Genomic DNA, 27,419 nt, shown 5'->3' with positions numbered 1-27,419 from the left:
CCCACCTAAGACACACCCCTCTCCAATGCATTGTGTCTTAGGTGGGTGCTTAAAGTTAAATCCCCATTTCCACAAAATTCATATTTTTACACTTTTATTTTTAAATTCCCAATTTCATTAAAAATAAAATTAAACATTACAATATTTTAAAGACATAATTTAAATACAATAATAAAAAAAATTACAAGAATTTTCTTCAGCACGTCGCTCGTCCTCGTGGCTTGATGAGGAGGAAGACATTTTTTTTTTGAAATTTATTTGATGTGGAGATGATTTTTTGAGATGTGGAGATGTTAAATGAATGAAGAAGAGTGGTGATATATATAGATAAAAGGGAAAAAAAATTAAAAAGGGGAATTCGGCCGTTTGATTCCAACGGTCCTTTTATTAAAAAAAATTCAAACGGTCAAAACATTCAAAATAAATCGAATTAATTTTTTTTTTTTTTAATAGGCGCGTCCGCCGGACGCGCCATAAACTTCCGCCTCTCGCCCCGGTGCTTCGCCTCGCCACGCCTTCGAACCAGGACGGGTCTCCAGCGCGCGGCGTCTTCCTTCGTCCCGGCTCGACCCGCCCTTCAATCTTTGCGCTGTGGATGCTCTTAGAACACCCTAAGACGAACAGATTAGTCTTATTTATTTATCCGACCTCACGAGACGAACTTCAGTTAGTTCATTTTATTTAGTTAATCTGGTAGCCAGGATTAATAATAGAAATTCTCTGATTATTAATTCATGCATAAGAGAGTCAGGCATAGTTAATTATGCAATTGAGGATTTTCATCGAGCACAAATCTTATACTATATTCTCACAATTAAGGTCGAGCACGAGAGTAATAACTAGACAAGAGCTACTGCACCACAACAAGAGTTGTCATCAAGTGGGTTTATTTTTATATATATCAAATTATTTAAATGTTACATTTGAGCAAGTTCTTTCGTTGCAAAATCTTTGAATTGAAAATTTTTTCAACTATTGTCTTGCCAGAAATGTTTCAATTTTAGTATGATATCTATCTGCAATTTTGTAATCGAATTCGGGTCCTTAGCAGTTGATAGCTATCCTGCCAGGGCTAGTGTACACCAGTGACCGTGAGTCATCGAGCGGGTTGGCCGGTCAAGTGTCCGTGAGAGGTGGCCACCTCTCCGGCACACAGCTTCAGATATGATAGATTACAAGAGAACTTAGTCTGCGCAGACGAACCTTAAGAATCACAAATGATTTCAGTAGGCTTGAGTTCCTTTAACGAAAAAATAAATCCCTTGCTGTACTGTTTATGATGGCATGACAATTCACGGTTTTATTTAGTATGATTTTTTTTTTTATAATAACGTATAGGGTTGGGTTCCTGTAGTATCCAAGCTTATAATATTAGGGATCTCATTCTTGACCACACATTTATAACATGTGGCGCATCAAGATGGTGACACGTGGTAAGGAGCTTCCAAGCATTTCAAGGCAAAATCTGGAGAGGGGTAAAATTGGAATTTAATTTTTAAAATTAAAATTAAAAAATATATATTTTTTTAGATTTTCACAAAATAGATATATTTTAGATGCATAAAGTCTCACACGAAAATGCAGAAAGTTTTCATATGAAATGCATAACTTTGAACATAAAAATGCATTTGATTTTTACAGTTTTGGTATTTTCACCACCCCACCCCATACCACTCCCCAACCCACCCCACACCACCCCCCAACCATCTCCATTACCACCCCCCAAAAATAGGCATGTTTCACATGCATATAAAATCAAACAAAAATGCATAAAGTTTTCACATAAAAATGCATTAAATTATACAAAAAATGCATTTCATTTTAATAAATCTGGTATTTTCGCCACCCCCACCCCTGCCCCCCCCCCCCCACCCCCCCCCCCCCCCCCACCCCCCCCCCCCCAATTTGTTTTTTCAAAAACTGATTTTCTGACCACCTCCTCCTTAGCACACTCATTCCCCCAATCCCCTTCACTCTACCTCTGTATCTATTCTATAGCACACTCAAATGTACACCCAACATTCCTCCTTTTAGCCTCAAACTTCATCCAGCAAATCACTTTCATTCTCTTCCATTCCACACATAGAATCCACCGAAGAGTAAGGAGAAGCTGCATTCTTTGTTCTGCCAAAACTCAAGAGGTAAGTTTTGCTTTAACTCTTTTCCTTTCAGTCGTTAGTCTCACCTGCATTAACACAAAGAGCAACAACCTTGAATATTTCAGATTCTCCCAATCCATTTATCCAACAACAACAGCCAACCAATAAGATACTCAAGGTATTTATGATATCCCAGACATTCATCCAGTCCACATTCATACCAATAACATGACAAGGGCTATAATGATAAGAGAACCTTCTTATATATGATAGACAATAGCTAAAGCACAAGTTCCATAGCAGAGTATAGACCGACTCAAGAAGAATCAAATTGTTGTAGCTAAAACAAAGGCATCTCACACTCTATAAGGCAGAACACCAATCACTTTTCTTGTATGTATAAGAACCCGAACGAGCATAGTATGATTCTTAAGCAAAGCAAGGATGAGACTGCATCTTGTTTATATTTTAGATTAGGAATCGATAGATGAAGCAGAGTAAGATTTGGCTTAGCTTTTAGAAAGGGTAGGCCTACTGCCTTGCTGCCCCATCGGACTCCGAGAACAGCAGCGTCGATGATGTCGAGCGGTGAACGGAAGACGACTCCCGACCCCAACTATGGGCATCCTCATTTATTTTACTTGGGCCATTTTATTTTTATTTTTATTTTTCCCTTGGGCTGCCTAATTATTTCATTAGGCCCAAAATTATTTATTTAGCAGTTGGACCATCTTCCTTGGGCTCAAACTTAATTATTTTACTTGGGCCTTCACCCAGCCAGATTATTTTTCAAATCCGGTCTTATTAATTATTTATTGGGCTGACTGCATTTATTTTTAATTTCGACGACTTTCATTTATTTAATTATTAGGCTGTCTTATGTTGAGCCTTTTAATTACTTGAACTTATAATATTATTCCACTAGCTCGTTGAGCATGACTAATTCAATCCAGTTATTTCTAGTTACGACTAATTCTTACGAGATTACCAAATGAGTGAGACGACATAGCTATTTTCATTTAATTGATTGAATAGAGCGAGATCTTTTAATTCCCATGTGGGTTAGAGCATCCACAATGCTTGTTGCTTAGAGGGGTGTCTTAGGAGTGGGCCCCACCTAAGACACACCCCTCTCCAATGCATTGTGTCTTAGGTGGGTGCTTAAAGTTAAATCCCCATTTCCACAAAATTCATATTTTTACACTTTTATTTTTAAATTCCCAATTTCATTAAAAATAAAATTAAACATTACAATATTTTAAAGACATAATTTAAATACAATAATAAAAAAAATTACAAGAATTTTCTTCAGCACGTCGCTCGTCCTCGTGGCTTGATGAGGAGGAAGACATTTTTTTTTTGAAATTTATTTGATGTGGAGATGATTTTTTGAGATGTGGAGATGTTAAATTAATGAAGAAGAGTGGTGATATATATAGATAAAAGGGAAAAAAAATTAAAAAGGGGAATTCGGCCGTTTGATTCCAACGGTCCTTTTATTAAAAAAAATTCAAACGGTCAAAACATTCAAAATAAATCGAATTAATTTTTTTTTTTTTAATAGGCGCGTCCGCCGGACGCGCCATAAACTTCCGCCTCTCGCCCCGGTGCTTCGCCTCGCCACGCCTTCGAACCAGGACGGGTCTCCAGCGCGCGGCGTCTTCCTTCGTCCCGGCTCGACCCGCCCTTCAATCTTTGCGCTGTGGATGCTCTTAGAACACCCTAAGACGAACAGATTAGTCTTATTTATTTATCCGACCTCACGAGACGAACTTCAGTTAGTTCATTTTATTTAGTTAATCTGGTAGCCAGGATTAATAATAGAAATTCTCTGATTATTAATTCATGCATAAGAGAGTCAGGCATAGTTAATTATGCAATTGAGGATTTTCATCGAGTACAAATCTTATACTATATTCTCACAATTAAGGTCGAGCACGAGAGTAATAACTAGACAAGAGCTACTGCACCACAACAAGAGTTGTCATCAAGTGGGTTTATTTTTATATATATCAAATTATTTAAATGTTACATTTGAGCAAGTTCTTTCGTTGCAAAATCTTTGAATTGAAAATTTTTTCAACTATTGTCTTGCCAGAAATGTTTCAATTTTAGTATGATATCTATCTGCAATTTTGTAATCGAATTCGGGTCCTTAGCAGTTGATAGCTATCCTGCCAGGGCTAGTGTACACCAGTGACCGTGAGTCATCGAGCGGGTTGGCCGGTCAAGTGTCCGTGAGAGGTGGCCACCTCTCCGGCACACAGCTTCAGATATGATAGATTACAAGAGAACTTAGTCTGCGCAGACGAACCTTAAGAATCACAAATGATTTCAGTAGGCTTGAGTTCCTTTAACGAAAAAATAAATCCCTTGCTGTACTGTTTATGATGGCATGACAATTCACGGTTTTATTTAGTATGATTTTTTTTTTATAATAACGTATAGGGTTGGGTTCCTGTAGTATCCAAGCTTATAATATTAGGGATCTCATTCTTGACCACACATTTATAACATGTGGCGCATCAAGATGGTGACACGTGGTAAGGAGCTTCCAAGCATTTCAAGGCAAAATCTGGAGAGGGGTAAAATTGGAATTTAATTTTTAAAATTAAAATTAAAAAATATATATTTTTTTAGATTTTCACAAAATAGATATATTTTAGATGCATAAAGTCTCACACGAAAATGCAGAAAGTTTTCATATGAAATGCATAACTTTGAACATAAAAATGCATTTGATTTTTACAGTTTTGGTATTTTCACCACCCCACCCCATACCACTCCCCAACCCACCCCACACCACCCCCCAACCATCTCCATTACCACCCCCCAAAAATAGGCATGTTTCACATGCATATAAAATCAAACAAAAATGCATAAAGTTTTCACATAAAAATGCATTAAATTATACAAAAAATGCATTTCATTTTAATAAATCTGGTATTTTCGCCACCCCACCCCTGCCCCACCCCCACCCCCACCCCACCCCACCCCCCCCCCCCCAATTTGTTTTTTCAAAAACTGATTTTCTGACCACTGACCCACCCCCACCCCCACCCCACCCACCCACCACCCACCCCCTCTCCAAAAAAAATTTTAATTTTCAATTTTTTTTTTAATTTTTGGGGATGCATAATTTCATACACTGGTATGCATATATTATTACATGAAAATGCATAAAACATTAACTACAAATAATTATTTTTGCAAATACATTTTAAAAAAACCCTAAACACTAAACCCGTAATACTAAAACGCTAAACTCTAAACATCATTAAACCCTAAACACTAAAACCAAAATCCTAAAATAAATACTAAACACTAAAACCTATATACACTAAAATAATACACACTAAAACCTAAAAACTAAACCCTAAACACTAAAACACTAAAATCTAAACATCGTTAAACCCTAAATACGAAAACCCAAACCCTAAAATAAATACTCCCTCCGTCCACGAAAAAACTTCCTATCTTTCCTTTTTGGGACGTCCACGAAAGAACTTCCTACCTATTTTTGGACTATACCCCACCACTTATAATCCTCTTACTTTTCACTTTTCACAACTCCCAATATTAATTATAACACATTTTCACCATTCCAATACACTCAACTACCTTTTATCCACTCTCAATACACTCAAAAATATTTTTTCTTAAAACCTGTGCCACTCCCTCCTAGGAAGTTCTTTCATGGACACTAAAACCTATACACTAAAACACTACATACTAAACCCTAAAAACTAAACCCTAAACACTAAACCCTAAAAACTAAACCCTAAACACTAAACCCTAAACACTAAAACACTACACAATAAACCCTAAACCCTAAACCCTAAACCCTAAACACTAAAAATCTAAACACTAAATCCTAAACACTAAACCCTAAACCCTATACCCTAAACCCTAAAAACTAAACCCTAAACACTAAACCCTAAAAACTAAACCCTAAACCCTAAACACTAAACACTAAAACACTACACACTAAACCCTAAACCCTAAACACTAAATCCTAAACACTGAAAACCTAAACACTAAATCCTAAACACTAAACCCTAAACCCTATACCCTAAACCCTAAAAACTAAACCTTAAACACTAAACCCTAAAAACTAAACCCTAAACACTAAACCCTAAACACTAAACCCTAAACACTAAAATACTACACACTAAACCCTAAAAACTAAACCCTAAACACTAAAAACCTAAACACTAAACCCAAAACCCAAAACCCTATACCCTAAAATAAAATATTACTCCCTCCGTCCCAATAATGAAGTCTCCTTTGTTTTGGGCACGGGTATTTAGGAGAGGTAAAGTTGATGTTAAATTAGTAGGGACCACATAATTAGTGCTTTAATTAATGTTATTTTATTTCATAATTAACTGCGCCTCTCTCTCTCTTCAGCCCCAAAACTTCCTCCTCCAGAATCAGCCGCCGCCGCTGCCGCTGCTGAGGGGCCGGCGAGTCGCCGCCCTTATTCCTTCTTCGGTCGGCGTCAATTCCCCCTTCCTCTTCACTGTCATTCTCTCCATTTCTCTTCCTCACACTCAATTTCTCAAAATCGAGCCCAAAATCAAGCAGCATAAACCAAATTATGAACATGCAATGCTACTAAAAAACTGAAGAAAATGAAACACCTTTTGGAAAAACCAAGAAAACCCAGATCCAGTGAAGCATTACCATCAAAATGTGGCCGAAAATTATGAACGGAAAACGAAAAGAGGAACGGTGGTGGTGAGGCGTTGGAAAATTCGAGCAGATCTGCCGCGGTGGAGGCGGAGGAGATCAGAGGTGAAGGCGGTGGATGCAGAGGGTTGAGGCGGTGGAGAGATAGGAGGCGGCGTGAGGAAGAAGGCGGAGGGAAGACCGGTGAAGGCGCTCGGTTGGTGGTGGCGGCGGGAGGAAGAGGGCGAAGGAAGACCGGTGAAGGTGCGAGGTTGTTGGTGGCGGCCGCGTGAGGAAGAGGGCGGCGGGAGGAACGGTGGAGGCGCGAGGTTGATGGTGGCGGCGGCGGGAGGAAAAGGGCGAAGGGAAGACCAGGCGAGAGGTTGGTGGTGGCAGCGGCGTGAGGAAGAAGGCGGTGGGTGGCCTGACCGCCTGAGTCGTGCCGCGCGAACGACGGCGCCGGACGGAGAATTAAACGAGAGAGAAAGGCGGCGATTATGCTACAGAGAGAGAGGCGGCGATTTGAGAGTGAAGAGAGGAGAGAGAGAGAGAGAGAGAGTGACAGAGAGAGAGAATAGAGAGAGAAGAGAGAGAGAGAGCATTGTTAATTCAACTAATTCTAGCTTAATTTTTGCCAAAAAGGGAAAGGAGACTTGAATATTGGGACGGCCCAAAAAGGAATAGGAGACTTGAATATTGGGACGGAGGGAGTATAAAACATGTGTATATAAAAAAGAAGAATGCATAATCAAGAACAATAAAATGCATATATTATTACATGAAAATGCATAAAACATTAACTACAAATAAGTTTTTTTTTTTGGGGGGGGGGGGGGATGGGGGTGGGTCAGCAATCAGAAAATCAGTTTTTGAAAAAAAAATTGAGGGGGGTGGCGAAAATACCTTATTTATTAAAATGAAATGCATTTTTTGTATAATTTAATGCATTTTTATGTGAAAACTTTATGCATTTTTGTTTGATTTTATATGCATGTGAAACATGCCTATTTTTGGGGGGTGGTAATGGGGATGGTTGGGGGGTGGTGTGGGGTGGGTTGGGGGTGGTGTGGGGTGGGGTGGTGAAAATACCAAAACTATAAAAATCAAATGTAGTTTTCTGTTCAAAGTTATGCATTTCATGTGAAAACTTTATACATCTTCGTGTGAGACTTTATGCATCTAAAATATATCTATTTTGTGAAAATCTAAATTTTTTTAATTATTAATTCCAAAAATTATATTCCAATTTTACCCCTCCAGATTTTGCCTTGGAATGCTTGGAAGCTCATTGCCACGTGTCACCATCTTGATGCGTCACATGTCATAAATGTGTGGTCAAGAATTGGACCTAGGGATCTATTATAAGACTTGGATACTACATGATCCCATTCCTATATATATATATATATATATATATATATATATATATTGAAGAACTCTTGGGATACATATCTTTATACATGTAATCAGAACCTTTATTCCGCTGCGTACTCACAAGTCTTATGTCTAATGTTTTTTGCTAAGTCGGAGTTATCCGAACTTACTAGTTTTATTTGAGTCATTGTGACTAAACATCCATTATATTATAAAGGTTCCTTTTGTTGAGAATTATTAAATACGTTTCTTCCTTATTTATTTACCCCATTTTTATCCCCGCTTCTAATCCCCTCCCTTAGTCACGATTTTCTCATCTTAATTATCCTTAATTAGGTCTGGTCGTGACAAGGAGCGGCGCCGCTCACAGCTCCCTTACCACCGCCGTCTCCTCCTGCTCCCTATTCGTGGGCGGCCCACTACTACAAAAGTTTACATACATAACAGTGCATAGATAACGGTTTTTTTCAAAAACCGTTATGTATGAGCGCACTTTTAGGAATAGATAACGGTTTTGGAAAAATCCGTTATCTATGTAGTGTTGTCTATATGCATAGATAACGGTTTTTGAAAAACCGTTATGTTTTGCGTTATCTATTAGTTGCATACATAACGGTATTACAAAACCGTTAAGCCACCGTTATCTATGACCATCTTTTATAACGGTTTATTCATAACGTTAAAGAACCGTTATGTATAAGAGTCATTTATAACGGTTTTGGAACCGTTATGTTTGAGCGTATCTAAAAACTGTTATGTATAATTTTTTTAAATTTTTTTAATTATTTTTTTTTAATTTTTTTTAAAACTTATATTTTTTTTTTCAAAAAGGTTTAAATGTAACATTACGAAATCAAAGAATTTCCCAGTAAAAAATTCAGTGCATTTTATTGCAGGGATAACAATTTCCTATCATCAAGAAACTCAGAAATTCCCCCAATTGAATTACCTCGACCTCATAATTGAAATCGATCTGGAAACGTATTAGTCAAATTCAAGTCGCTGCCTTCTTCTCAGAATCATCCGATTTCTCTTCCGCCGCTTGATCGGTCGATTTCTCCGTCTCCTTCTCCTTCTCCGCCTCCAGCTGCTTCACCGCCGCCTCCTCCGCCTCCAGCAGCGGCGCGTAGTAATCGGAGTGCGCCTCCATACACTTCCTCAGAGCAGACGTCGCCTGAAAGCATTTCTCCACGATATCCTCCTTGTTCTTCTCCCCTTCCTCCACGCACTTCTCCCAATCCTTGAACGTCTCTCTGCAACCGCCCGCTTTCTTCGGGGCGGTCTGCGGGATCGGATCCGGGTTTGGGTTGGTCGGATTGGAGTGAATTTGAAGGAGACATCGCGCGGCTGGAAGCGGTGGAGGTGGAGCTAGGGTTTGCTTGTCTATATATAAAAGAAATCATTTGAAACTTTCAAAATTTACACAAAGAACATTCTCTCCCCCTTATCTTTCAAGCTGAGCGGACCAGCTAGGGCTCCGCCGCCGCGGCCGCCGAAGTTCCGGCGAGGAGCGCCGGCCTCGCCCACCTTATCTCTCATTCTTTTGACTCAATTCGGGCATTCACAAACTCACACCACCGCCCAATTTCTCAATCTCCGGCGAACGGCAGTGAGGCCGCCGCCACTCTCCCTCAAAATCTCACTTAACCACCGCCTCAATCTGAAAAGGTTCCAGCCGCCACCACCGCCTGTATCTCAAGAGGCGGCGCCGCTCTCTCCTCTAAACCCTAGATCCCTAATTCCTCCGTCTGAAACCCTAGGGCCCCAGATCTAGACTCCACCCTCTCCGGCCTCTGGCATCAATAGCAGCTCCTCGCCGCCGTGCCTGGACTTCCTTGATCCCGAGTCAGACGGCGGCTAAGGGTCACCGGCGATACACTCTTTAATACTTCTCCAGGTATAAGCTGCATTATACCTGACTCAACTGATTCAGTCTTGGTGTCTGAATAATTTTGTTCTTGTTTATGTTTTATTACCTATATATGCTCTCATGGTTGTGTTCCTTTCTTTTGTTTTTTAACAATTGGTACATGATGATATCAAAAATGGAATGAAGAAAGAAACCTATGGTAAGTGGTTGTATAAACTCTCTCTACAACATTACCTTGGCAAGGCTTATAGAATTGGATCATTTCTTTTAAGATCCTGCTTGTCGTTGACTTTAATGTGTGATCCTATTAAGTTTATGACATCTCTGTTCCTTTTCTAGGTCTTAAAAATCCACTTACTTTGATGAGCTATGTGACCCCTATAATGGCAATTGCAACTGGTGTTCTTTCTTTGATGCTGGATCCATGGCATGAATTGAGAAAGAACGATTACTTTAATAGCTCATCGCATATTCTGAGAAGTAGTTTGCTAATGTTGTTTGGTGGCACTCTGGCTTTCTTCATGGTAAAATTTCTTAAACCAATGTATTGGGTATGGTGATGGCATACTTCCCTAGTAATTTTATCTTTTGATTCTGTTCCATAATGTCTCTGAACCATCATAATGTATTGGGTATGGTGATGGCATACTTCCCTAGTAATTTTATCTTTTGATTCTTTTCCATAATGTCTCTGAACCATCCAAATGGATACTCACTTAGTCACTTCTTTCCCTATAAAAAAGCCCATTCTCTTACTTGGTATCAGCTAGAGATGTCGACTTTCCATTCTCCGCATTTTCTCCAAAGTTATAGGTCAAAAGGCTAATTGTGAACCATTCTTAAACATCAATTAGTTGTTTTTTACGTTCATCAGTTTAAATCTCTTTCATCTGACAAAAGCTTGATACTATTGCAGGTATTAACAGAATATGTACTTGTGTCTGTAACAAGTGCAGTAACAGTTACAATAGCAGGGGTTGTGAAGGAAGCTGTTACTATTTTGGTATGATAAAAATTAGGGTTAATTACGCTAAAACACACGAACTTTGGCCCGATTTTCAACTTTTCCATATACTTTAAATTTTGTCTGGATTTCCCTGAACTTAGGCCCGCGTTCAATTTTTCCACAATTTTTGCTCTGGCCAAGTGCCGAACTGACTTGTCTCTGACGTGTCTCTTACCTGGCAGTATAGACGACGACGTCGTTTTGCGAGCAATATTAAAAGACGTCGTTTACATAGTAAATAACCTAAATGACGTCGTTTCAGGCTAGGGTATGAAAATTCTTGGTTTACCTTAAACTTATTACTGTTCCCGCTGTAAATTCCATTTCACCATTGTTGACTTGCACTGTGGAGACGATTTTGACGCGGAGAAGACGACGATAACTTTGACGAAAGGAGACGCTGACGAGAAGTTGTTGTTGCGCTGAGAAGTAAATTTTGACGAGAAGAACCGCGAGTTGAAGGCTCGAAAATCTCGCGTTTGGTATTTCGATTTTGGAGGGAAAAATGGACGACAGGTACGAGCTTCACTCATTTCATTTGTTTCTTCGTTTTCATCGCCTATTGCTTAGTCCATGAGAGCTTCTAGGGTTTAGTTGAGTTTCGAAGTTCCGAAATCTGTAAGTCCATTTCGACCTAAATCCTCTTTTTTTTTGTTTCTTTGGCTATGCAGCGATGAATTTGGGTTGTGTATATATCACGGAGGGAAGTTCGCTACGATAGGAACAAGCAGCAGATTGTATTCTGGTGGTGAATTGACATCTAGATATGGCTTAGATAGAGATAGGTTTGGCTATCTTGATTTGGAGGAGGAAGTACAGAAATTAGGATACGTATCTTGGAAGTGTCTAGCATATAAGGTCCCTAGAACTCTTGTTTATATGGAATTATCTGAGGATAAGCATGTGATGCAAATGTTGAAGCACATCTCCAGGTCTTGCCGATCTATCTCTGTTTATGTAGATGATGGGAAGAGGGAAGTGGTTAAGGCTGTGACTGAAGTGGTTACTAAGACAGTGACAAAGACAATCACTACTACTAAGAGGAGTGTTGGCAAGGGAGGGGGGAAGTCTGAGAAGGTTAAGGAGAAGGTAGATGTGGGAAGGCAGAAAGTAGACAAGGGAAAGGGTAAAGTAGAACAGGGAGGGGAAAAGGGAGAAGTGGGAGATGATGTTGTGTCACAATATTCCCAATTGACAGATGCAGCAGAATGGAGCACTGATGAGGATGATGATGATTATTGCCCAGGGGAGGAAGATGAGGAGTTAGTGGAATCTGAAGACAGTCTAGGAGATATGGAATTAGGTTCTGATGATGATGAATATGAACAAGCTAGGGTGAATCTGAGAGAGGGTTTAGGTGTCTTGGGAGATAATATGTCAGATAATGAATTGTCACTTGAGGCTGAGAACTCAGATAGTTGTGATTCTGATGGGCAATTAGTTAGGAGTAAGCAGCCTAAGGTGGTATATGATCCCAAAATGGATATTGCAGATTTGCAATTGGTACTAGGAATGAGATTTGAGGATGGTTTTCAATGCAAAAAGGCATTAGTTAGTTGGAGCATAGTGAAAGGGCATCCTATCCATTTCAGGAGGGTCAACAAAGAGCAATGCGAGGCCTACTGTGAAGAGCCTTGTATGTGGAGGGTATTTGCAAGCACTGTTCAGAAGGAGAAGAGTCTTGTAGTTAAAGTGCTTGGTGATGATCACACTTGCACATTTGCTGTCCAGAATAGACAAGCAAGCTACAAGTGGATTGGTGAGCAGTACATTGAGGTGTTTAGAGTAAGGCCTCAAATGATGGTGGAGGAGTTCAGAAATGATGTCAAGAGAAGGTTCAATATTGCTATTCCTAATGGCAGATTATATAGGGCTAAGCTTATGCTCTAGAGACACTGAGAGGATCAGTGACTGGCCACTATGCAAAGCTAAGGAGTTATATATCTGAGCTTATGAGAGTTGACAGAGAAGGGAGATTTGAATTACTGGTAGGTGATGGTACAATATTTAAAGGGTTGTATATAGGTTTTAGTGCTCTGAAAAAGGGATTTGTGGAGGGATGTAGACCCATCATAGGCCTAGATGGTTGTTTCCTGAAGACTCATCTAGGAGGGCAGCTTCTTTGTGCTATTGGAAAGGATGGAAATAACCAGATGTATCCAATTGCTTGGGCGGTTGTTGAAGTGGAAAATGAGGCATGTTGGGCATGGTTTATCTCTATGTTGCTTGAAGAACTTGGTGTTACAGATGGTTCAGGTTACACGTTCATATCGGATCAACAAAAGGTAAATAATTCTACATATACTGAATTTGTTGAATTTACATATACAGATGTTACATTTACTTATACAGATGTTATTGAATTTGTTGTAGGGTTTGACAAATGCTATAAAGGACTTGGCTCCTTTTGCTGAGCATAGGAACTGCGCACGCCATGTTTATATGAATTGGAAAAAGCAGTTCAAAGGAGTAACACTAAAGCACATGTTCTGGGAAGGTGTTAGAAGTTCATACAAGGAGGAGTGGGATGCAGCAATGGACAAGTTGAAGGCAGAGAACATGATGGCTTATGAGAATTTCATTGAGAGAGACCCATCCAGGTTCTGTAAAGCCTTTATATCTACTGCATGTGTGAGTGATATGGTAGATAATAATGTGTCTGAAACCTTTAATGGGTACATACTAAATGCTAGAGGGAAGCATATAATACATATGTTGGAAGCAGTTAGAAGTGGCCTTAGGGAGAGACAATTTCAGAAGTTAAAACATGTTGAAAGTGTGTCTGATGTGTTAACACCTGCTGTTAGAAAAAAAGTTGAAAAATTGAAGAGTTTGGCTAGGTTCTGTACAGCTCACCCTGGGCTAGGGGGTAAGTTTGAGGTTGAGAACAAGGATGATAGATTCATAGTTTCTTTACCTGAAAGAAACTGCAGCTGTAGAGTTTGGGAGCTCACTGGCATTCCATGTATCCATGCCATTTCTGCTATCCATTTCATGAAGGAAGATCCAGCCAATTATGTCCACAAGTACCTGACTACTGAGACCTACTTGAAAGCATATTCATATCCATTGGAGCCAATAAATGGTGAAAGACAATGGCCCAAGGCAGTAGGCTATCCAGTTCAACCTCCACAAGTGAGGGTGATGCCTGGGAGGCCAAAGAAGAAAAGGAGAAGGGATCAGGATGAGACGGATCCCAAAAATCCTTCTAGACTGACTAGGGCAGGGACTGTTATGACATGCCAAAATTGTTTTCAGTTAGGTCACAATTCCAGAGGGTGCAAGAATGAGACTGTGGAGAAAGAGAAGCCAGAAAAGAGAAAGCCAGGAAGACCAAGGAAACACCCTAGGCCAGATGATGATGTGAACTCAGGTGGAGCAAGTAAGAGTAAGAAGAAGAGTAAGAGTAAGACCCTAGCTATGGAACGAGCACAGGTACAAGCATCATTTTCATATTTTCCAGTCATGCAGAATTTGTTTGATTCAATGTTGATTCTAACTATGTTTCTAATGCTTGTTGTAGGCATCAAAGGGTGTAGGGCACTTTGTGGGAGAGGAGACAGGAAACTCTTACATTTGCTCTGGGAGTATAGTGCATCAAGTACCAAGAGGGGAAGAACTATCATCTCAAGTGCCAACCCAACAATCCCAAACCAAGAACTGACTGTTGAAGCTGTCCTTATTTTGAAGTGGTTTTAAATGTCCAAAGTTAGCTCAGAAACTTGTTTTTGAAGTTCAAACTTATGAGACTCCTATTACTATGTATTTTGTATTTTCTTTTGCTGATGAAAGACAAATTCCATATTATATGAATGGAGCCATATTTTATTTTGAAGATGCCAATGTGTCTAATACAAAATGCCACTGCAGATTTCCATATTTTCATTACCAACAATTCAATGTCCATTGCACTTGAAAATTGGACAATACAATATGTATATGAAAATAGGATACTAAACAACAAGTTGAAGCACTAACATGTTCAATCACTAACCATAGCTTAATCTAGTAATCATTTCTACAAAATGAGTGACATCGAAACTGCATAAACCAACACTCCAAAACAAGCACCATACATGAATTGCTTCATGTTGACGAATAGCTTCTTGTTGTCTTTCTTTTTCTTTTTGAGATGCTTAATCTCAGCCTCCAACTGTCGGATTCTCATCATGTCCGCTTCAAGATACTGTTGTTGTCGGTAGTATTCGCCAATCCAGAAAGTTAGTTTCGATTCACCATCATCTTCTTCTTCTGCCTCTCCTATCGGAGTCTCGGGTTATACATTGTGAAAATCGACACTTAAACTAAACCCATTAATGAAAATCGACACTTACATCTTTCTTCGGACAACATATGAACCTCCGTCCAGGGTTTTGTTGTGTTTGCGACGTCATAAGCACGACGCGGCTTCCGCAATAACACTTTGTGGTCATGTCGAACATGGCCGAACCGCCGGAGGAGAAAGATTTAGCACAAGCCATGGTAATTGTTGTGAGAGGAGAATGATCGAGAGAACCCTAATTCTCACAATTTCATTTGATTTGGAATTCATAAACATAATCTCACGAAATAAGTAGATGATAAAACAACACAAAACGACGTCGTTCGTGTCTTTTAGAACGACGTCGTATAATATCCCGTCCGGCGTGTCCACGTCAACTTTTCGTTCAAGCAAAATATGCCATGTCAGCTTTATAATAAGGCCGGAGCAAAAATTGTGGAAAAATTGAACGCGGGCCTAAGTTCAGGGAAATCCAGACAAAATTAAAAGTATATGGAAAAGTTGAAAATCGGGCCAAAGTTCGTGTGTTTTAGCGTAATTAACCCTAAAAATTACCTTACTACTAATATCCTACAGTTCGGTAGAAACTGCTAATGTGATAATTCATTTGGCAAATATAAGGATTTATGACATTGGACAGTGGAGAGTTCTCTTATATATTTGAGGAACCATCGTTCTAGAAATTTTTTTAAATAAAAAAACAAGAAAATCCTGTCTCACGGATTTATTCGGCTTGTTCAACTGATTATGAGACTTTAATATGTTTTCAGGTGGCCGTGCTGTATTTCCATGACCAGTTCACCTGGTTGAAAGGGCTAGGCCTTCTGACGATGAGGATTCCTTTTTGCTGGAAAATGATGCTGGAGTTATACCCAAGGATGAGAATTTGGATTATGATTTACCACCGCCGAAAACATTCTCAATGCCAAGGGAGGTATGATTCTCCTTAATAAAATACAGCAAATTCGTTAAGGATTGGGGAAAATCATGTCTTGGTTAAGTTTAATGCTGAAAGAGTGAGATTGATTCCACTACCGTTGTAGCTTTAGGACTTGAAGGACATGTTTTGCATCTTTTATTTACTGAAGAATTCATCGTCTTCTTTGGCTGCACTGTAGGAGGATGCCTTGCTTCATTTTTTATTTTACATTGGCTGTCCTATCCTAGAACTCACAAGTGGCAAACTACAAGATCTTGTCCTGTGCTAGTAGGCTGCTATCTGTTTTTTTTTTTTTTTTTTTTTTTTCAGTTATAAAGATAGCTTCAGTAATCTTATACTAAAATCAGCCCTAAAGCCGTAAGATAAGGCAAAACGCAGAGGTTACAGTTCTTTTCACTTTTTATTGTATTTGATGCAGAGTATAGCTCTATGTAAATGTAATACTGCATAGAATTGGAAGGCATATCTCCTATGAGATTTGTCCAAGTAATAACTGAACTTTTCTCATACAATACATTGTTTACTTTCTGCTGAGATCTAATTTTGGTGTAGATGTTTGCCAAAAATTAAGTTCTAGTTTCCTCTCTTTTCATCTCTTGAGTGGTTTAGGATGCTAGAAATAGCTACTTGGGATCTTCATGATTATGTAAGCAGAAAATGTAAACCTAAATTATTGATTTCTTTAGTTAGTAGTTAGTACCACTGATAATCTTGGTGGCTAGACTTTTTTCTTAAACTATGTTTCTGATTTGGTAAAGGTAACTTCACGCCTTCACAAACTTGTTTTCATTGTTGAGATGAAGTCTTTTTCCTCGTCATATAAGCTGCTATCATCTCCACTTTCAGGTAAAATTCAAAATTTTCAAGGAATGTCTTCCAATTCCTGAGAGTTCCCTTAGGTATGTTATAAAGGAGAACTATACAGGTGCAAAATTTAAGCAAGAACTCAATGTAAAGCAAGTAAGTTGTCTCTTCCATATCCACTGGAGTTCAATTTATTTGGATCTGTACATTGTCATTATTTTTTTTGTTGTGTATGCTAAAGAAGAAACTTATCAATGGAAGCAAGTGACAAAATTGATATCAGCTTTTAGTCCTTTGGCTGCATCTATATGATAGAAATTGGGGGATATTGAGCATGTTACTATGTGTTAAGCCAATTTTGATTTATGAATAAGGGAAGAACGACTTTTAGTATTGAGTGGAGAACTTGTGGTGATTGGTTGTGTTATAACTTGCTTTCTTGGTGATGATGAGTTAAATATGATTTAAATTTCAAGCTAAAGCATGCTAATGTGTAGTAAGATGATGTATTTGAGATATTATAGCTTTTATTTGGCCAAAATATGAGTTATATGTTGAGTTTCAATAGAAACTGTATTGCTGTCAAGTTTGGCTGGACAAACCAATGTCTTGTGAGGGATTTTCGAGAGTGTTCCTATTGTCCAAATAACTTGAAATTTTTACTGTAATAACTTCAGCATGAGTAGGAGGTTTCTGTAAAATTTCAGCTAAATTGGACACCGTTAGATATGTCAAACAATTTTCTTAAAAGTACTGCGCGAAGCAGCAAGGTTCTGTGGCAGATTCTGCATTTTGTGAGATAATTTCTTATACACTTGAGAAGATATTGTATTTTTGTAACTTTCTAATAAAGATAGACTTTAATAGCTTTCTTAAAAGGTAAAACTTGCATTTTTCTTTGAAAAGGTTGATTTTATATGATTTTTCAAAGTTGAGATAATGATTTTTCAAAGTTGAGATTCATGTTTCTTACTTGAGAAAGTTATGAATAGAATTATGCTAAGTAATTGATGTTTCAGTTATTCCCTTCTTCATTCCCTCGGACTATATTCAACTATACGGTATATATGTAACGTTGTGAGAGAGAGCAGAGTTGAAATATCTCTTTCATATTTCTTTTATTTAAGAAGCTCGGGTTGGCTATGTTTTGCAGGTGAACTCGCTCGTGTTGGTGCAGGGTAATCTTCTTCTCATTTTAACAATATAGATAGAACATTGAGATCTTGAAGATTACTTATGTAACTCACATGTTGCCGGATTTTTTTAATTCTCCAGTTCATTATTGTGATTGAGTTTATCATCTTGGCGGATTAAGTAGATGGGAGTCGATGAGCTATGAGGACTACTACAAACGAGAAGGCTGAAGCAGAGAACGTCGTTTCAAATGTCTAGCAAGTTGCGCGCATTTGTAATATTTTTTAATTAAACATCTAGCTAAATAGAATATATGTGAAGTTTTCATTATATTTGGATGATAATGTATGAATATTTTGGATGATATAAAATATTGTTATTGTTGATTTTATCATTTTGTCGTTTTATAAAAATTGCAAAATTTAAAAATATACTACAATTATATAAAGTGCAAAAAAATTGTTATAAAAGTGCAAAAACCGTTATAAGAAGTAAAAAAAACTGTTAACTATGATGGAAAAAAAATACAAAATAACGGACAAATTCTCATATATAACGGTAATAAACCGTTATGTATAAGCATTATAGATAACGGTTTCATACCGTTATGTATAGAAAAAAAACTGTTAACTATGATAGGAAAAAAAACAAAAAAAATACAAAACATAACGGAAAAATCCTCATACATAACGGTATAAACCGTTATGTATAATCATTATAGATAACGGTTTCATACCGTTATGTATAGAAAAAAAAACTGTTAACTATGATAGGAAAAAAAACAAAAAAAATACAAAACATAACGGAAAAAACCTCATACATAACGGTATAAACCGTTATGTATAATCATTATAGATAACGGTTTCATACCGTTATGTATGAGCGTCTCGTACCGTTATCTATTCTCACATACATAACGGTTTTTAAACCGTTGTCTATGATACGTATCATAGATAACACCACTATACACAACGGTTTTTTTGCTCATAGATAACGGATAAAATCCGTTATCTATGAGCGTTTTTCTAGTAGTGGCCGTGGCGCAAGCAGCGTCCGGCGACGCCGTCCAGTCACCTCCCTCGCTTCACTGATTGTCCAGCACCCCTTCACCTAATTTTCCCTCATCTCCACTCTACTTCCATATTTCCAATTTCAATTTAATTATTTTGGATTGGATAAATATATACCAAATCTGATATTTGGATTTTCGTATGATAATTTCTGTGGAAAACTTGTTGGTTTGTTTCTGCATAAATGGAAGGCAAAAGGAAATAATGATGTATAAGACACATGAAATTTCTACAGAATAATAGAGTTTTTACCATTTTGAAGATGTGCAGTGAAAGACGAAGACATGATTCTTGCTTGATAAATGATGTATCTGTGTTTTGAAAATTATAGAGGCAGGATAGGAAAGTGATGAATTTGATATATATATATATATATATATATATATATATATATATATAGGGGTGGGCTATCGTGAGAGCACATCTTAAAATAAGAAATAAGAGCAATTTTTAATATATGAATTTTATGTAGAACACGTATAAATTCGCTATATAAAGGTATGAATTGTGAAAAATAATTTTTTGCTACCTTTGGGATTCGAACTCAGGATCAATCGTAGATCTTGATGATCTAAGGGCTGAAAATGATTCTTATTTTGTATCTTAAGAAATGCTCTTATTTTAGCCCTCCCCCATATATATATATATATATATATATATATATATGGTGGTGGATGAAAATATGGCGGTGATAGCGGAGAGGATAAAAGAAAAGATTATGACGGTTTAAAGGCGTGGAGGATACTGATTCAAGAATTTTGATGATAAAGAAATTGATAAACAACAAAATGTGAATTGGTAGCCATGTTCTAAATATTTAGTCTTAAATAAGAATGGTACAAATACTTTAAATTATTTAGGCCCAAAATAAAGAATATTATGAAAATATTTATTCATGGTTAAATCTTAAATTAATGTATGTGAGTATATTTGTATTGCTAAGAACATAATCAATAATTTAAAGTCATTTATCTAACTAGGGGCGCGACTAGATTCATCACAACCTCGACTCATAGAAATATATATTAACAACTTGAAACTTTAATAATTTTCACATAAAATTGCAAAGAAAATAAATGGTTTTGGGCTACGACACTTCATACCAAAAAAAATATATATATATTACTAGACTCAAAATCAAACGACAACATGACACTGACTGAAACAAAAGGTTTAAACAGTAAAAACCCAAAAATTCATAACTCAAAATAAACATTATGATATTAAACATTGCTGGAATCCCCAAGCACCTCCAACGACAACAACTTTGTTTCATCAACTTCGAAATGGCTGGTTCTTTCATCATAAGATCAACAACGTGATCCATAGAGACGTCAACATCAATGAAACGTGTAAATAATTTAAACATCTCACATTTTATAGTGTGACACTCCGTTCTCATGTCCCTGTACAACTTATTATCATGCCCGGGTGATGTAGCAGATGATGAAGGAGACTTGAAAATCTTATTAGGGGATTAGATTTTTTATTTTTTTTTTAACGAAGTAGGGGTCTTGGGTGATTTCCCGTTGCCAATCATCTTTTGAGATTTTAAGGGCCCGATATTTTTGGTATTTTTTTGGTTGGCAACCATAGTTTGAAATTGGAATAAGTTGTTAGAAATGACAAGAAATTAGACGAAATGAGAAGACGTACTTGAGTATATGAATGAAGAGTAGATTTCGGTAGCATATTTACATTTGTTTCAGCCAAGTATAATTTCTAGCGCAGAAACTTGTATGCGGGCGGGTCGGGTCCGCCTTGACCCGACCCGGATCTAAATGATATATTATTATGCTTTCACAATTTTAAACTATAATCAATGCTTGGTGCAGTGGTCTCCGCCTCACCTTCATTTTAACTTGAAGGTCATGGGTTTGAAACCCACTTCGTCACATATTTTTCCCTCTTTTTTATTTAAGCATTTTTTCTCTTTTTTTGTGTTTTTTTTACTTTGTTTTGTTTTATTTATATATTTGTTTTTTTTTCCTCTTTTTTTTTAAAAAAAAATGTTTTTTGGTTCATTTTTTTTTATATTTTATTTATGTTTCTATTTCATTTTTTTTATTGTTTCCATTTTTTTTCTTTGTTTCTGATTTTTATACAATATTTATTTTATTTTATTTTGTTTGTATTTTATTTCTATTTACATTATTGAAAAATAATTATGATTATTATTATTATGGAAAAAAGTATTTATTGACATAATGAAAAATAATATTGAATACATTACTGTTGTGATTTTATTATAGTCTTGAAACTCTCTTTAGAATTAAAATATTGTTTATGATAACTGTTACTTTTATTTATGCGAACTTATACTTTTAATTACTTGGTCAAATAAGTATTGTTCTAATAAAAAGTAATTATTGTTGTCATAAAAAGTAATAATTATTAAGAAGAAACGTAATATTTTTGAAACATTATTTATTCATACGAACTTTTACTTTTAGTTATATTCTCAAGTAATTATTTTTGTAAGTAAAAGTAATTATTCATGTGAAGAAACATAATGGTATTTTCACTCGCGATAATTTTTATTCTTAGCTATTTGGTCAAGTAATTATTTTCATTTTAAAAAGTAATTATTGTTATAATGAAATGTAATGTTTATAAATTATTACATTTGTTCACAATAATTATTACTACTTTTATTCATGAGAATTTGTACTTTTATTTATTTAATCAAATAATTATTATTGTAAGAAAAAAGTAATTATTGATATGTATAAAAGTAATGTTATTTTTACACGTTAGAACTTGTAAATTTGTTATTTGGTCAAGTAATCATTGTCATAAGAAAAAGTAATTATTGATATGATATAATGTAATATTTCTAAATTATTACATTAGTTCAAGATAATTGTTACTTTTATTTATAAGAATTTGTCATTTGGATTTATTATTGAATGGTTATGGTTTAGTATTCAGTGTTTATGGTTTAGTATTCTCTATTTAGGGTTTAGTATTCAGTGTTTAGGGTTTACAAAATATTGAATGATAGGTAATACTTATATTCACATAAGTATACATTTATGCACAATAGTGTATATATTAGGATAAATAAAAGTGAATATTTTCATTTGGGTTTAGTTTTCATTATTTAGGGTTTAATATTCAATGGTTAGGGTTTAGTATTCAGTGTTTAGGATTTACAAAATATTGAATGATATGTAATACTTAATTCACATAAGTATACATTCATGCACAGTAATGTATATATTAGGATAAATAAAAGTGAATATTTCCATTTGGATTTAGTATTTAGCAAAATATCGTACATTCAATAAATGTATAATTTGTTGTATAGAAAAGTAAAATTTACATTCATACAATGTAAACATTTTAATTAATGAAACTTCAATTAAGATAACATATATTAGGTTCAGAGAAAGTATAACTTATTATAAACAAAAGTAATTTTTACAGTGAAACAATGTATATATTTAAATAACCATTAATGTGAATAAAGGTAATATTAAAAAAAATGAAGAAAATAGAAAAAAAATTAGAAAGTGTTGAAAATACAAAATTAAACAGAAAAACAGAAGAAAATAAAGGAGCTAACAAAAAGAAAAAAAAAAGCTAAAATTGAAAAACAAAAAAAAAGTAAAAAAAAAAAAAAAAAACAAAACGAGAAAATAAAAAAAAGGCAAAAAAAACCGGAAAAAAGGAAAAAAAAAACGAAAACAAAAAAACTGAAAAAAAAAAAGGTAAAAGGAAAAAAAAAAGAAAAAAAACCGAAAAAAAGGAAGAAAAAAAAAGGAAAAAGGAAAAAGGAAAAAAAAGAAAAAAAAACCGGAAAAAAGGAAAAAAAAAAAAAAAAAAAAAAAACAAAAATAAGGTAAAATGGTATAGTTGGGTTTCGAATCCATGACCTTTAAAATAGAAAATGAGGCGCCGCTTGAAACCACTACAGCGCAGTACAACTTTAGTTATTATCTCTCAAAACTAATATACATACGTTCAAGACGGGTCGGGTCAGGACGGACCCGACCTGGCCGCATAGTATGCAGACTCCCGCATGCAAGTCCATCCCTTTTCCCAAATTTTCAGTTCTTAATTTTTTCAAATATTTGAGCAATTTTTTTCGAATTTTTCTAGATTGCAACAAGACTAAAAATCTGGCACATTTTTAATCAAAAAAAATTTCAACCAACTCCCAGACATGTTTAATTTTCTTGTTTTGCACGGCAGTCTCTGATGCTAGTTTCAACTTGCTTTGCAGGCGTACACTCACATATTCAACTCCCAACAGATGTATTGTTTAAGTGACAAGATGGCCTTGTGTTGGGCAGATGCTTTTCCATTGAGGAGTTTCTACATAAACATGTGAAAGAATCAGACAAATTAAGGAGAGATTCCAATTGGAACAGATTGAATGAGACAAATTAAGAAGAGATTCCAATGGGATCAACATCCGCCCTCTTGTTACTAAATGACCAAAACTCCAAAACTCACACTAGCGCATAAAAATCTGCATATTTCAAAAAATGCAAGCACCAAATTAATAGAATGAAGCTTGAATACTTGGTCTACTTGTCCCTCTTCATCTTGCTGCTACTCAAACTCAGAAAATCATCGAAACAAAACAAGAATATTCTCTTCCCCCTCCCTCCAGGGCCATGGAAGCTTCCATTGATAGGAGACATGCACCTTCTCTTTGGCTCTCTCCCACACATTGCTCTCAGAGATCTCTCCACCAAATATGGACCACTCATGTATCTCAGACTAGGCCAAGTCCCCACCATCATCGTCTCCTCCTCCGACGCCGCCAAGCAAGTCATGAAAACGCACGACCTCACCTTCGCCTCCCGCCCCCAGCTGCTGGCCCTCAAGATCATGTCGTACGACTGCACGGACGTGGCGTTCGCCCCATACGGCGACTACTGGAGGCAGCTCCGCAAGATCTGCACGCTCGAGCTCCTGAGCGCCAAGCGCGTCCAGTCGTTCCAGTCGCTGAGGCAGGAAGAGATTCTGATACTCACCCGATCAATAGCTTCTCGCGCTGGATCACCGGTTAACCTGACGGCCGAAACTTACGCCTCCGCCTACGGCTTCACTTCGAGGGCGGCGTTTGGCATGAAGAACACCAAGGGGCAAGAAGCGTTTGTTTCGTTAGTTCAACAAGGCATCGAAATGGCGTCTGGTTTTGATCTTGCTGATGTGTATCCTAATGTTAGATTGCTTCAAGCGATGAGCCCAACCAGGTGGAGATTGACGAAGCTGCATCGCCAGGTGGACAAGATTCTTGAAAACATCATTAATCAGCACAAATTAGACAAAACTGCAGAAACTGTCAACTCTAGCACAAGACAAGACGACCTAGTTGATGTTCTGCTGAGGTTTCAAGAGAGTGGACATGAACTTCCCCTTACCACTGACAACATCAAGGCTGTTATCCTCGTAAGCTTTCTGGTCTCATGGAGAAAAGAGTCCATGTCTAAACCAATTACAGAATTAACATTCTCTTGCAACAGGATGTTTTCAGCGCAGGAAGTGAGACGTCAGCAGCAACGGTGGCTTGGGCAATGACGGAGATGATGAGACACACACGAGTCCTAAAACGCGTGCAGGGCGAAGTGAGACGTGTTTTCAAGGACAAGGGATGTGTGGACGAAGCTCGCTTCGACCAACTCAAGTATCTCAAGTGTGTGATAAAGGAGACACTAAGGCTACATCCGCCACTGCCCCTGTTACTCCCCAGAGAGTGCAGCCAGGTCTGCAGCATCAACGGATACCAAATCCCCTTAAAAGCTAGAATCATGGTGAACGCGTGGGCAATCGGGAGGGATCCCAAGCAGTGGGACGATGCTGAAAGCTTCGTCCCAGAGAGGTTCCTTGATGCTTTAATCGACTTCAAAGGCAACAACTTCGAGTTCGTTCCATTTGGCGCGGGTAGAAGGATATGCCCTGGGATTACATTTGGTCTCGCCAATGTGGAGCTTCAATTGGCAATGTTTCTCTATCATTTCGACTGGAGTCTGCCCGATGGCATCGAACCACATCAACTAGCCATGACAGAGACATTTGGGGCAACAGTTAGAAGAAAAGATGACTTGCTAGCCGTTCCTACTATCAAGATACCCCTCCCATTCCTCTAGGGGCGGATATCCCAACACCCGTGATCATTTCATCATTTAACCTAGTTTTGCTTGATTCATTATTTAAGCTAGTTTTACTTGATTCATATGTCATTGAAAGGGTGAGATTGGAGAAACCATACTCTTATATCATGCAAACTAAACGCCCCTAAATCTATTTCACGTTTCACAAAAACTTCAACAATCCAAATCCAAAACAGAGCATATTTGGAATCTTTCCCATTGATCACAACAAAAGTTACAGGACAACAAAAGCAGTCAATAAACTTGAAGAATTGCATCTATGCAAATAGGAAAACTTAGGCTCTCTCTTATAAGCATACACAAACACTAAGTATACATACATACACAGAGACGTAATAATCTAAATAACATAATCCGACCAGTCAGAAATGTGTGACGTCTGATCCATGGTGAAGCTGGGCATCTTATCCAACTTAATCGGATTCTCCTTCCCCCCAATCAACCTGGCCGGATTCCCAACGGCAGTGGTCCTGGCCGGAACCTGCTTGAGCACGACGGAGCCGGCGCCAATCTTGGCCCCTTCCTCAATCCTCACATTGCCAAGAACACAAGTCCCTGCACCAATCAGCACCCCATCACCGATCTTCGGGTGCCGGTCGCCAGAGACCTTCCCGGTCCCACCCAACGTCACGTTATGCAGAATCGACACATTATCTCCGATCACTGCGGTTTCGCCGATCACTACGCCGGTGGCGTGATCCAGCAAGATCCCCCGCCCGATTTTGGCCCCCGGGTGGATATCCACCGCGAAGACCTCCGAGACTCTGTTCTGAATCAAGAGGGCCAAGATTTTGCGACCGTTGCGCCATAGATTGTGGCCTATTCTGTGAGCTTGGCAGGCCAAGAATCCCTTGAAATTCAAGAAGCAATGGACGTAGCCGATGCAAGCAGGGTCCCTCTCCTTGACCGCGAGCAGGTCGTCGCACACTGCGCGCATGATTTCTTGATCATCTCTCAAAACCCCCATGAAGAGGTCGTAGAGGGTGCCGACGGGGAGGCTGGAATCGCTCAATTTCATGGAGATGTGATTGGCCAGACCGCTCTCCATGGAATCATGCGACAGAATCGAACTGGAGTAGTAGTTGGACAAGATGGGTTCTTGATCCACGACCGCCCCCGCCTCCTCCTTCATCCGCACCCACAAATCGGCCGCCTGCTTCGCTGAATTGATGGGGACGACATCGGGTAAATTGGGTCGGCAGAATTTGACGTAATTCTCGAAGACGACGTCGTCGTCAAATTTGTGGGATGGGGTTTCGGTTCTTGAAGAGTGGACGCAGGTTGCTGCCACGGAGGTCTTAATGAAATATGGCTGCTTTAGAAGAAACGGTGGTGCTGCGAAATTTGTGGACATGGTATATACAGGGAAATTTGTGGATAGGGACAGAGTCATTTAACAGGGGAAATGATAATGTTGAAGAGAGTTATATAAAAAAGAAAAGAGTTTGCTTGAGCGGAATTGGCGGCGGGGATGAGGAAGGGTGTAGGAGAAGGCGCGTGCGTGTGGAAGTGGAAATTTCATATGGTGCACCAGACGCCATGCTAGGGTTACCCAGTTTCAGCTCAATAAAGAGGGCAAGATTATGTCGTTACCAAAATTTATTACTCCAGTACCATATTCCTTGAATTTTTCTTATTAGCTCTATTCTGGCAAATACTATACGTATCTAATTCAAGAGGTGCTCTTCTGTACACCCGGGTGTACTATACACTCGGGTTGTATCCGACTCGGATCCTGACTCAGTTGAATTATTCTAATTCATTTTTTTAAATGATACTTGATGCAGCCCAAGGTTCGTCGTTGAAGAAGCAGGAGTTGAAGAAGATGCCATTTGAAGATGGTGGAGTTGACGCGTTGATTTTGATTTATTTACTTTTGGGCCAAAATGGGAAGACCTTGTTTATTTTATTTTCTGCATTGTTATTTTAGAGCCCAATAGTTTAGCTTATTGGGTTATTTTCGAAAATTAGGGAATAAGGGCCTTGTTTGGTTGATTAGGGTTTTATTTAATTTGTTTTCTTATTAGACTAGGTTTAGTTT

General features: G+C 37.7%; 4 protein-coding genes and 1 long non-coding RNA gene across 5 annotated transcripts; 4 read left to right on the top strand and 1 right to left on the bottom strand.

Annotated features, from left to right (window-relative positions):
• The first annotated feature begins 10,018 nt into the window (after positions 1-10,018).
• Positions 10,019-16,252, top strand: LOC131008094 (probable sugar phosphate/phosphate translocator At1g06470). Its single transcript, XM_057934994.1, has 4 exons — positions 10,019-10,213; positions 10,354-10,538; positions 10,931-11,017; positions 16,073-16,252. The coding sequence occupies exons 1-4, from the start codon at positions 10,195-10,197 to the stop codon at positions 16,250-16,252; spliced, it is 471 nt and encodes a 156-aa protein (XP_057790977.1). The 5' UTR covers positions 10,019-10,194.
• LOC131011473 (uncharacterized) lies at positions 12,890-14,764 on the top strand. The gene is made up of 3 exons (XM_057939267.1): positions 12,890-13,305; positions 13,394-14,455; positions 14,544-14,764. The coding sequence occupies exons 1-3, from the start codon at positions 12,973-12,975 to the stop codon at positions 14,682-14,684; spliced, it is 1,536 nt and encodes a 511-aa protein (XP_057795250.1). The 5' UTR covers positions 12,890-12,972; the 3' UTR covers positions 14,685-14,764.
• A 1,373-nt stretch (positions 16,253-17,625) lies between the features above and the next one.
• Positions 17,626-18,518, top strand: LOC131011472 (uncharacterized). Its single transcript, XR_009096939.1, has 2 exons — positions 17,626-18,224; positions 18,322-18,518. It is a non-coding gene; the product is annotated as an uncharacterized LOC131011472 (long non-coding RNA).
• Positions 18,519-23,661: 5,143 nt separating this feature from the next.
• Positions 23,662-26,088, top strand: LOC131011470 (premnaspirodiene oxygenase-like). The gene is made up of 2 exons (XM_057939265.1): positions 23,662-24,656; positions 24,731-26,088. Exons 1-2 carry the CDS (start codon positions 23,766-23,768, stop codon positions 25,352-25,354), a joined length of 1,515 nt encoding a protein of 504 aa, XP_057795248.1. The 5' UTR covers positions 23,662-23,765; the 3' UTR covers positions 25,355-26,088.
• Positions 25,550-26,771, bottom strand: LOC131011471 (serine acetyltransferase 1, chloroplastic-like). Its single transcript, XM_057939266.1, has one exon. The coding sequence runs from the start codon at positions 26,769-26,771 to the stop codon at positions 25,719-25,721; it is 1,053 nt and encodes a 350-aa protein (XP_057795249.1). The 3' UTR covers positions 25,550-25,718.
• Between the last annotated feature and the right edge of the window lie 648 nt (positions 26,772-27,419).

Source organism: Salvia miltiorrhiza, chromosome 2, assembly GCF_028751815.1.
Source record: "Salvia miltiorrhiza cultivar Shanhuang (shh) chromosome 2, IMPLAD_Smil_shh, whole genome shotgun sequence".
Lineage (NCBI taxonomy): Eukaryota > Viridiplantae > Streptophyta > Magnoliopsida > Lamiales > Lamiaceae > Salvia > Salvia miltiorrhiza.
This window is presented reverse-complemented; position numbering and strand designations above follow the sequence as displayed.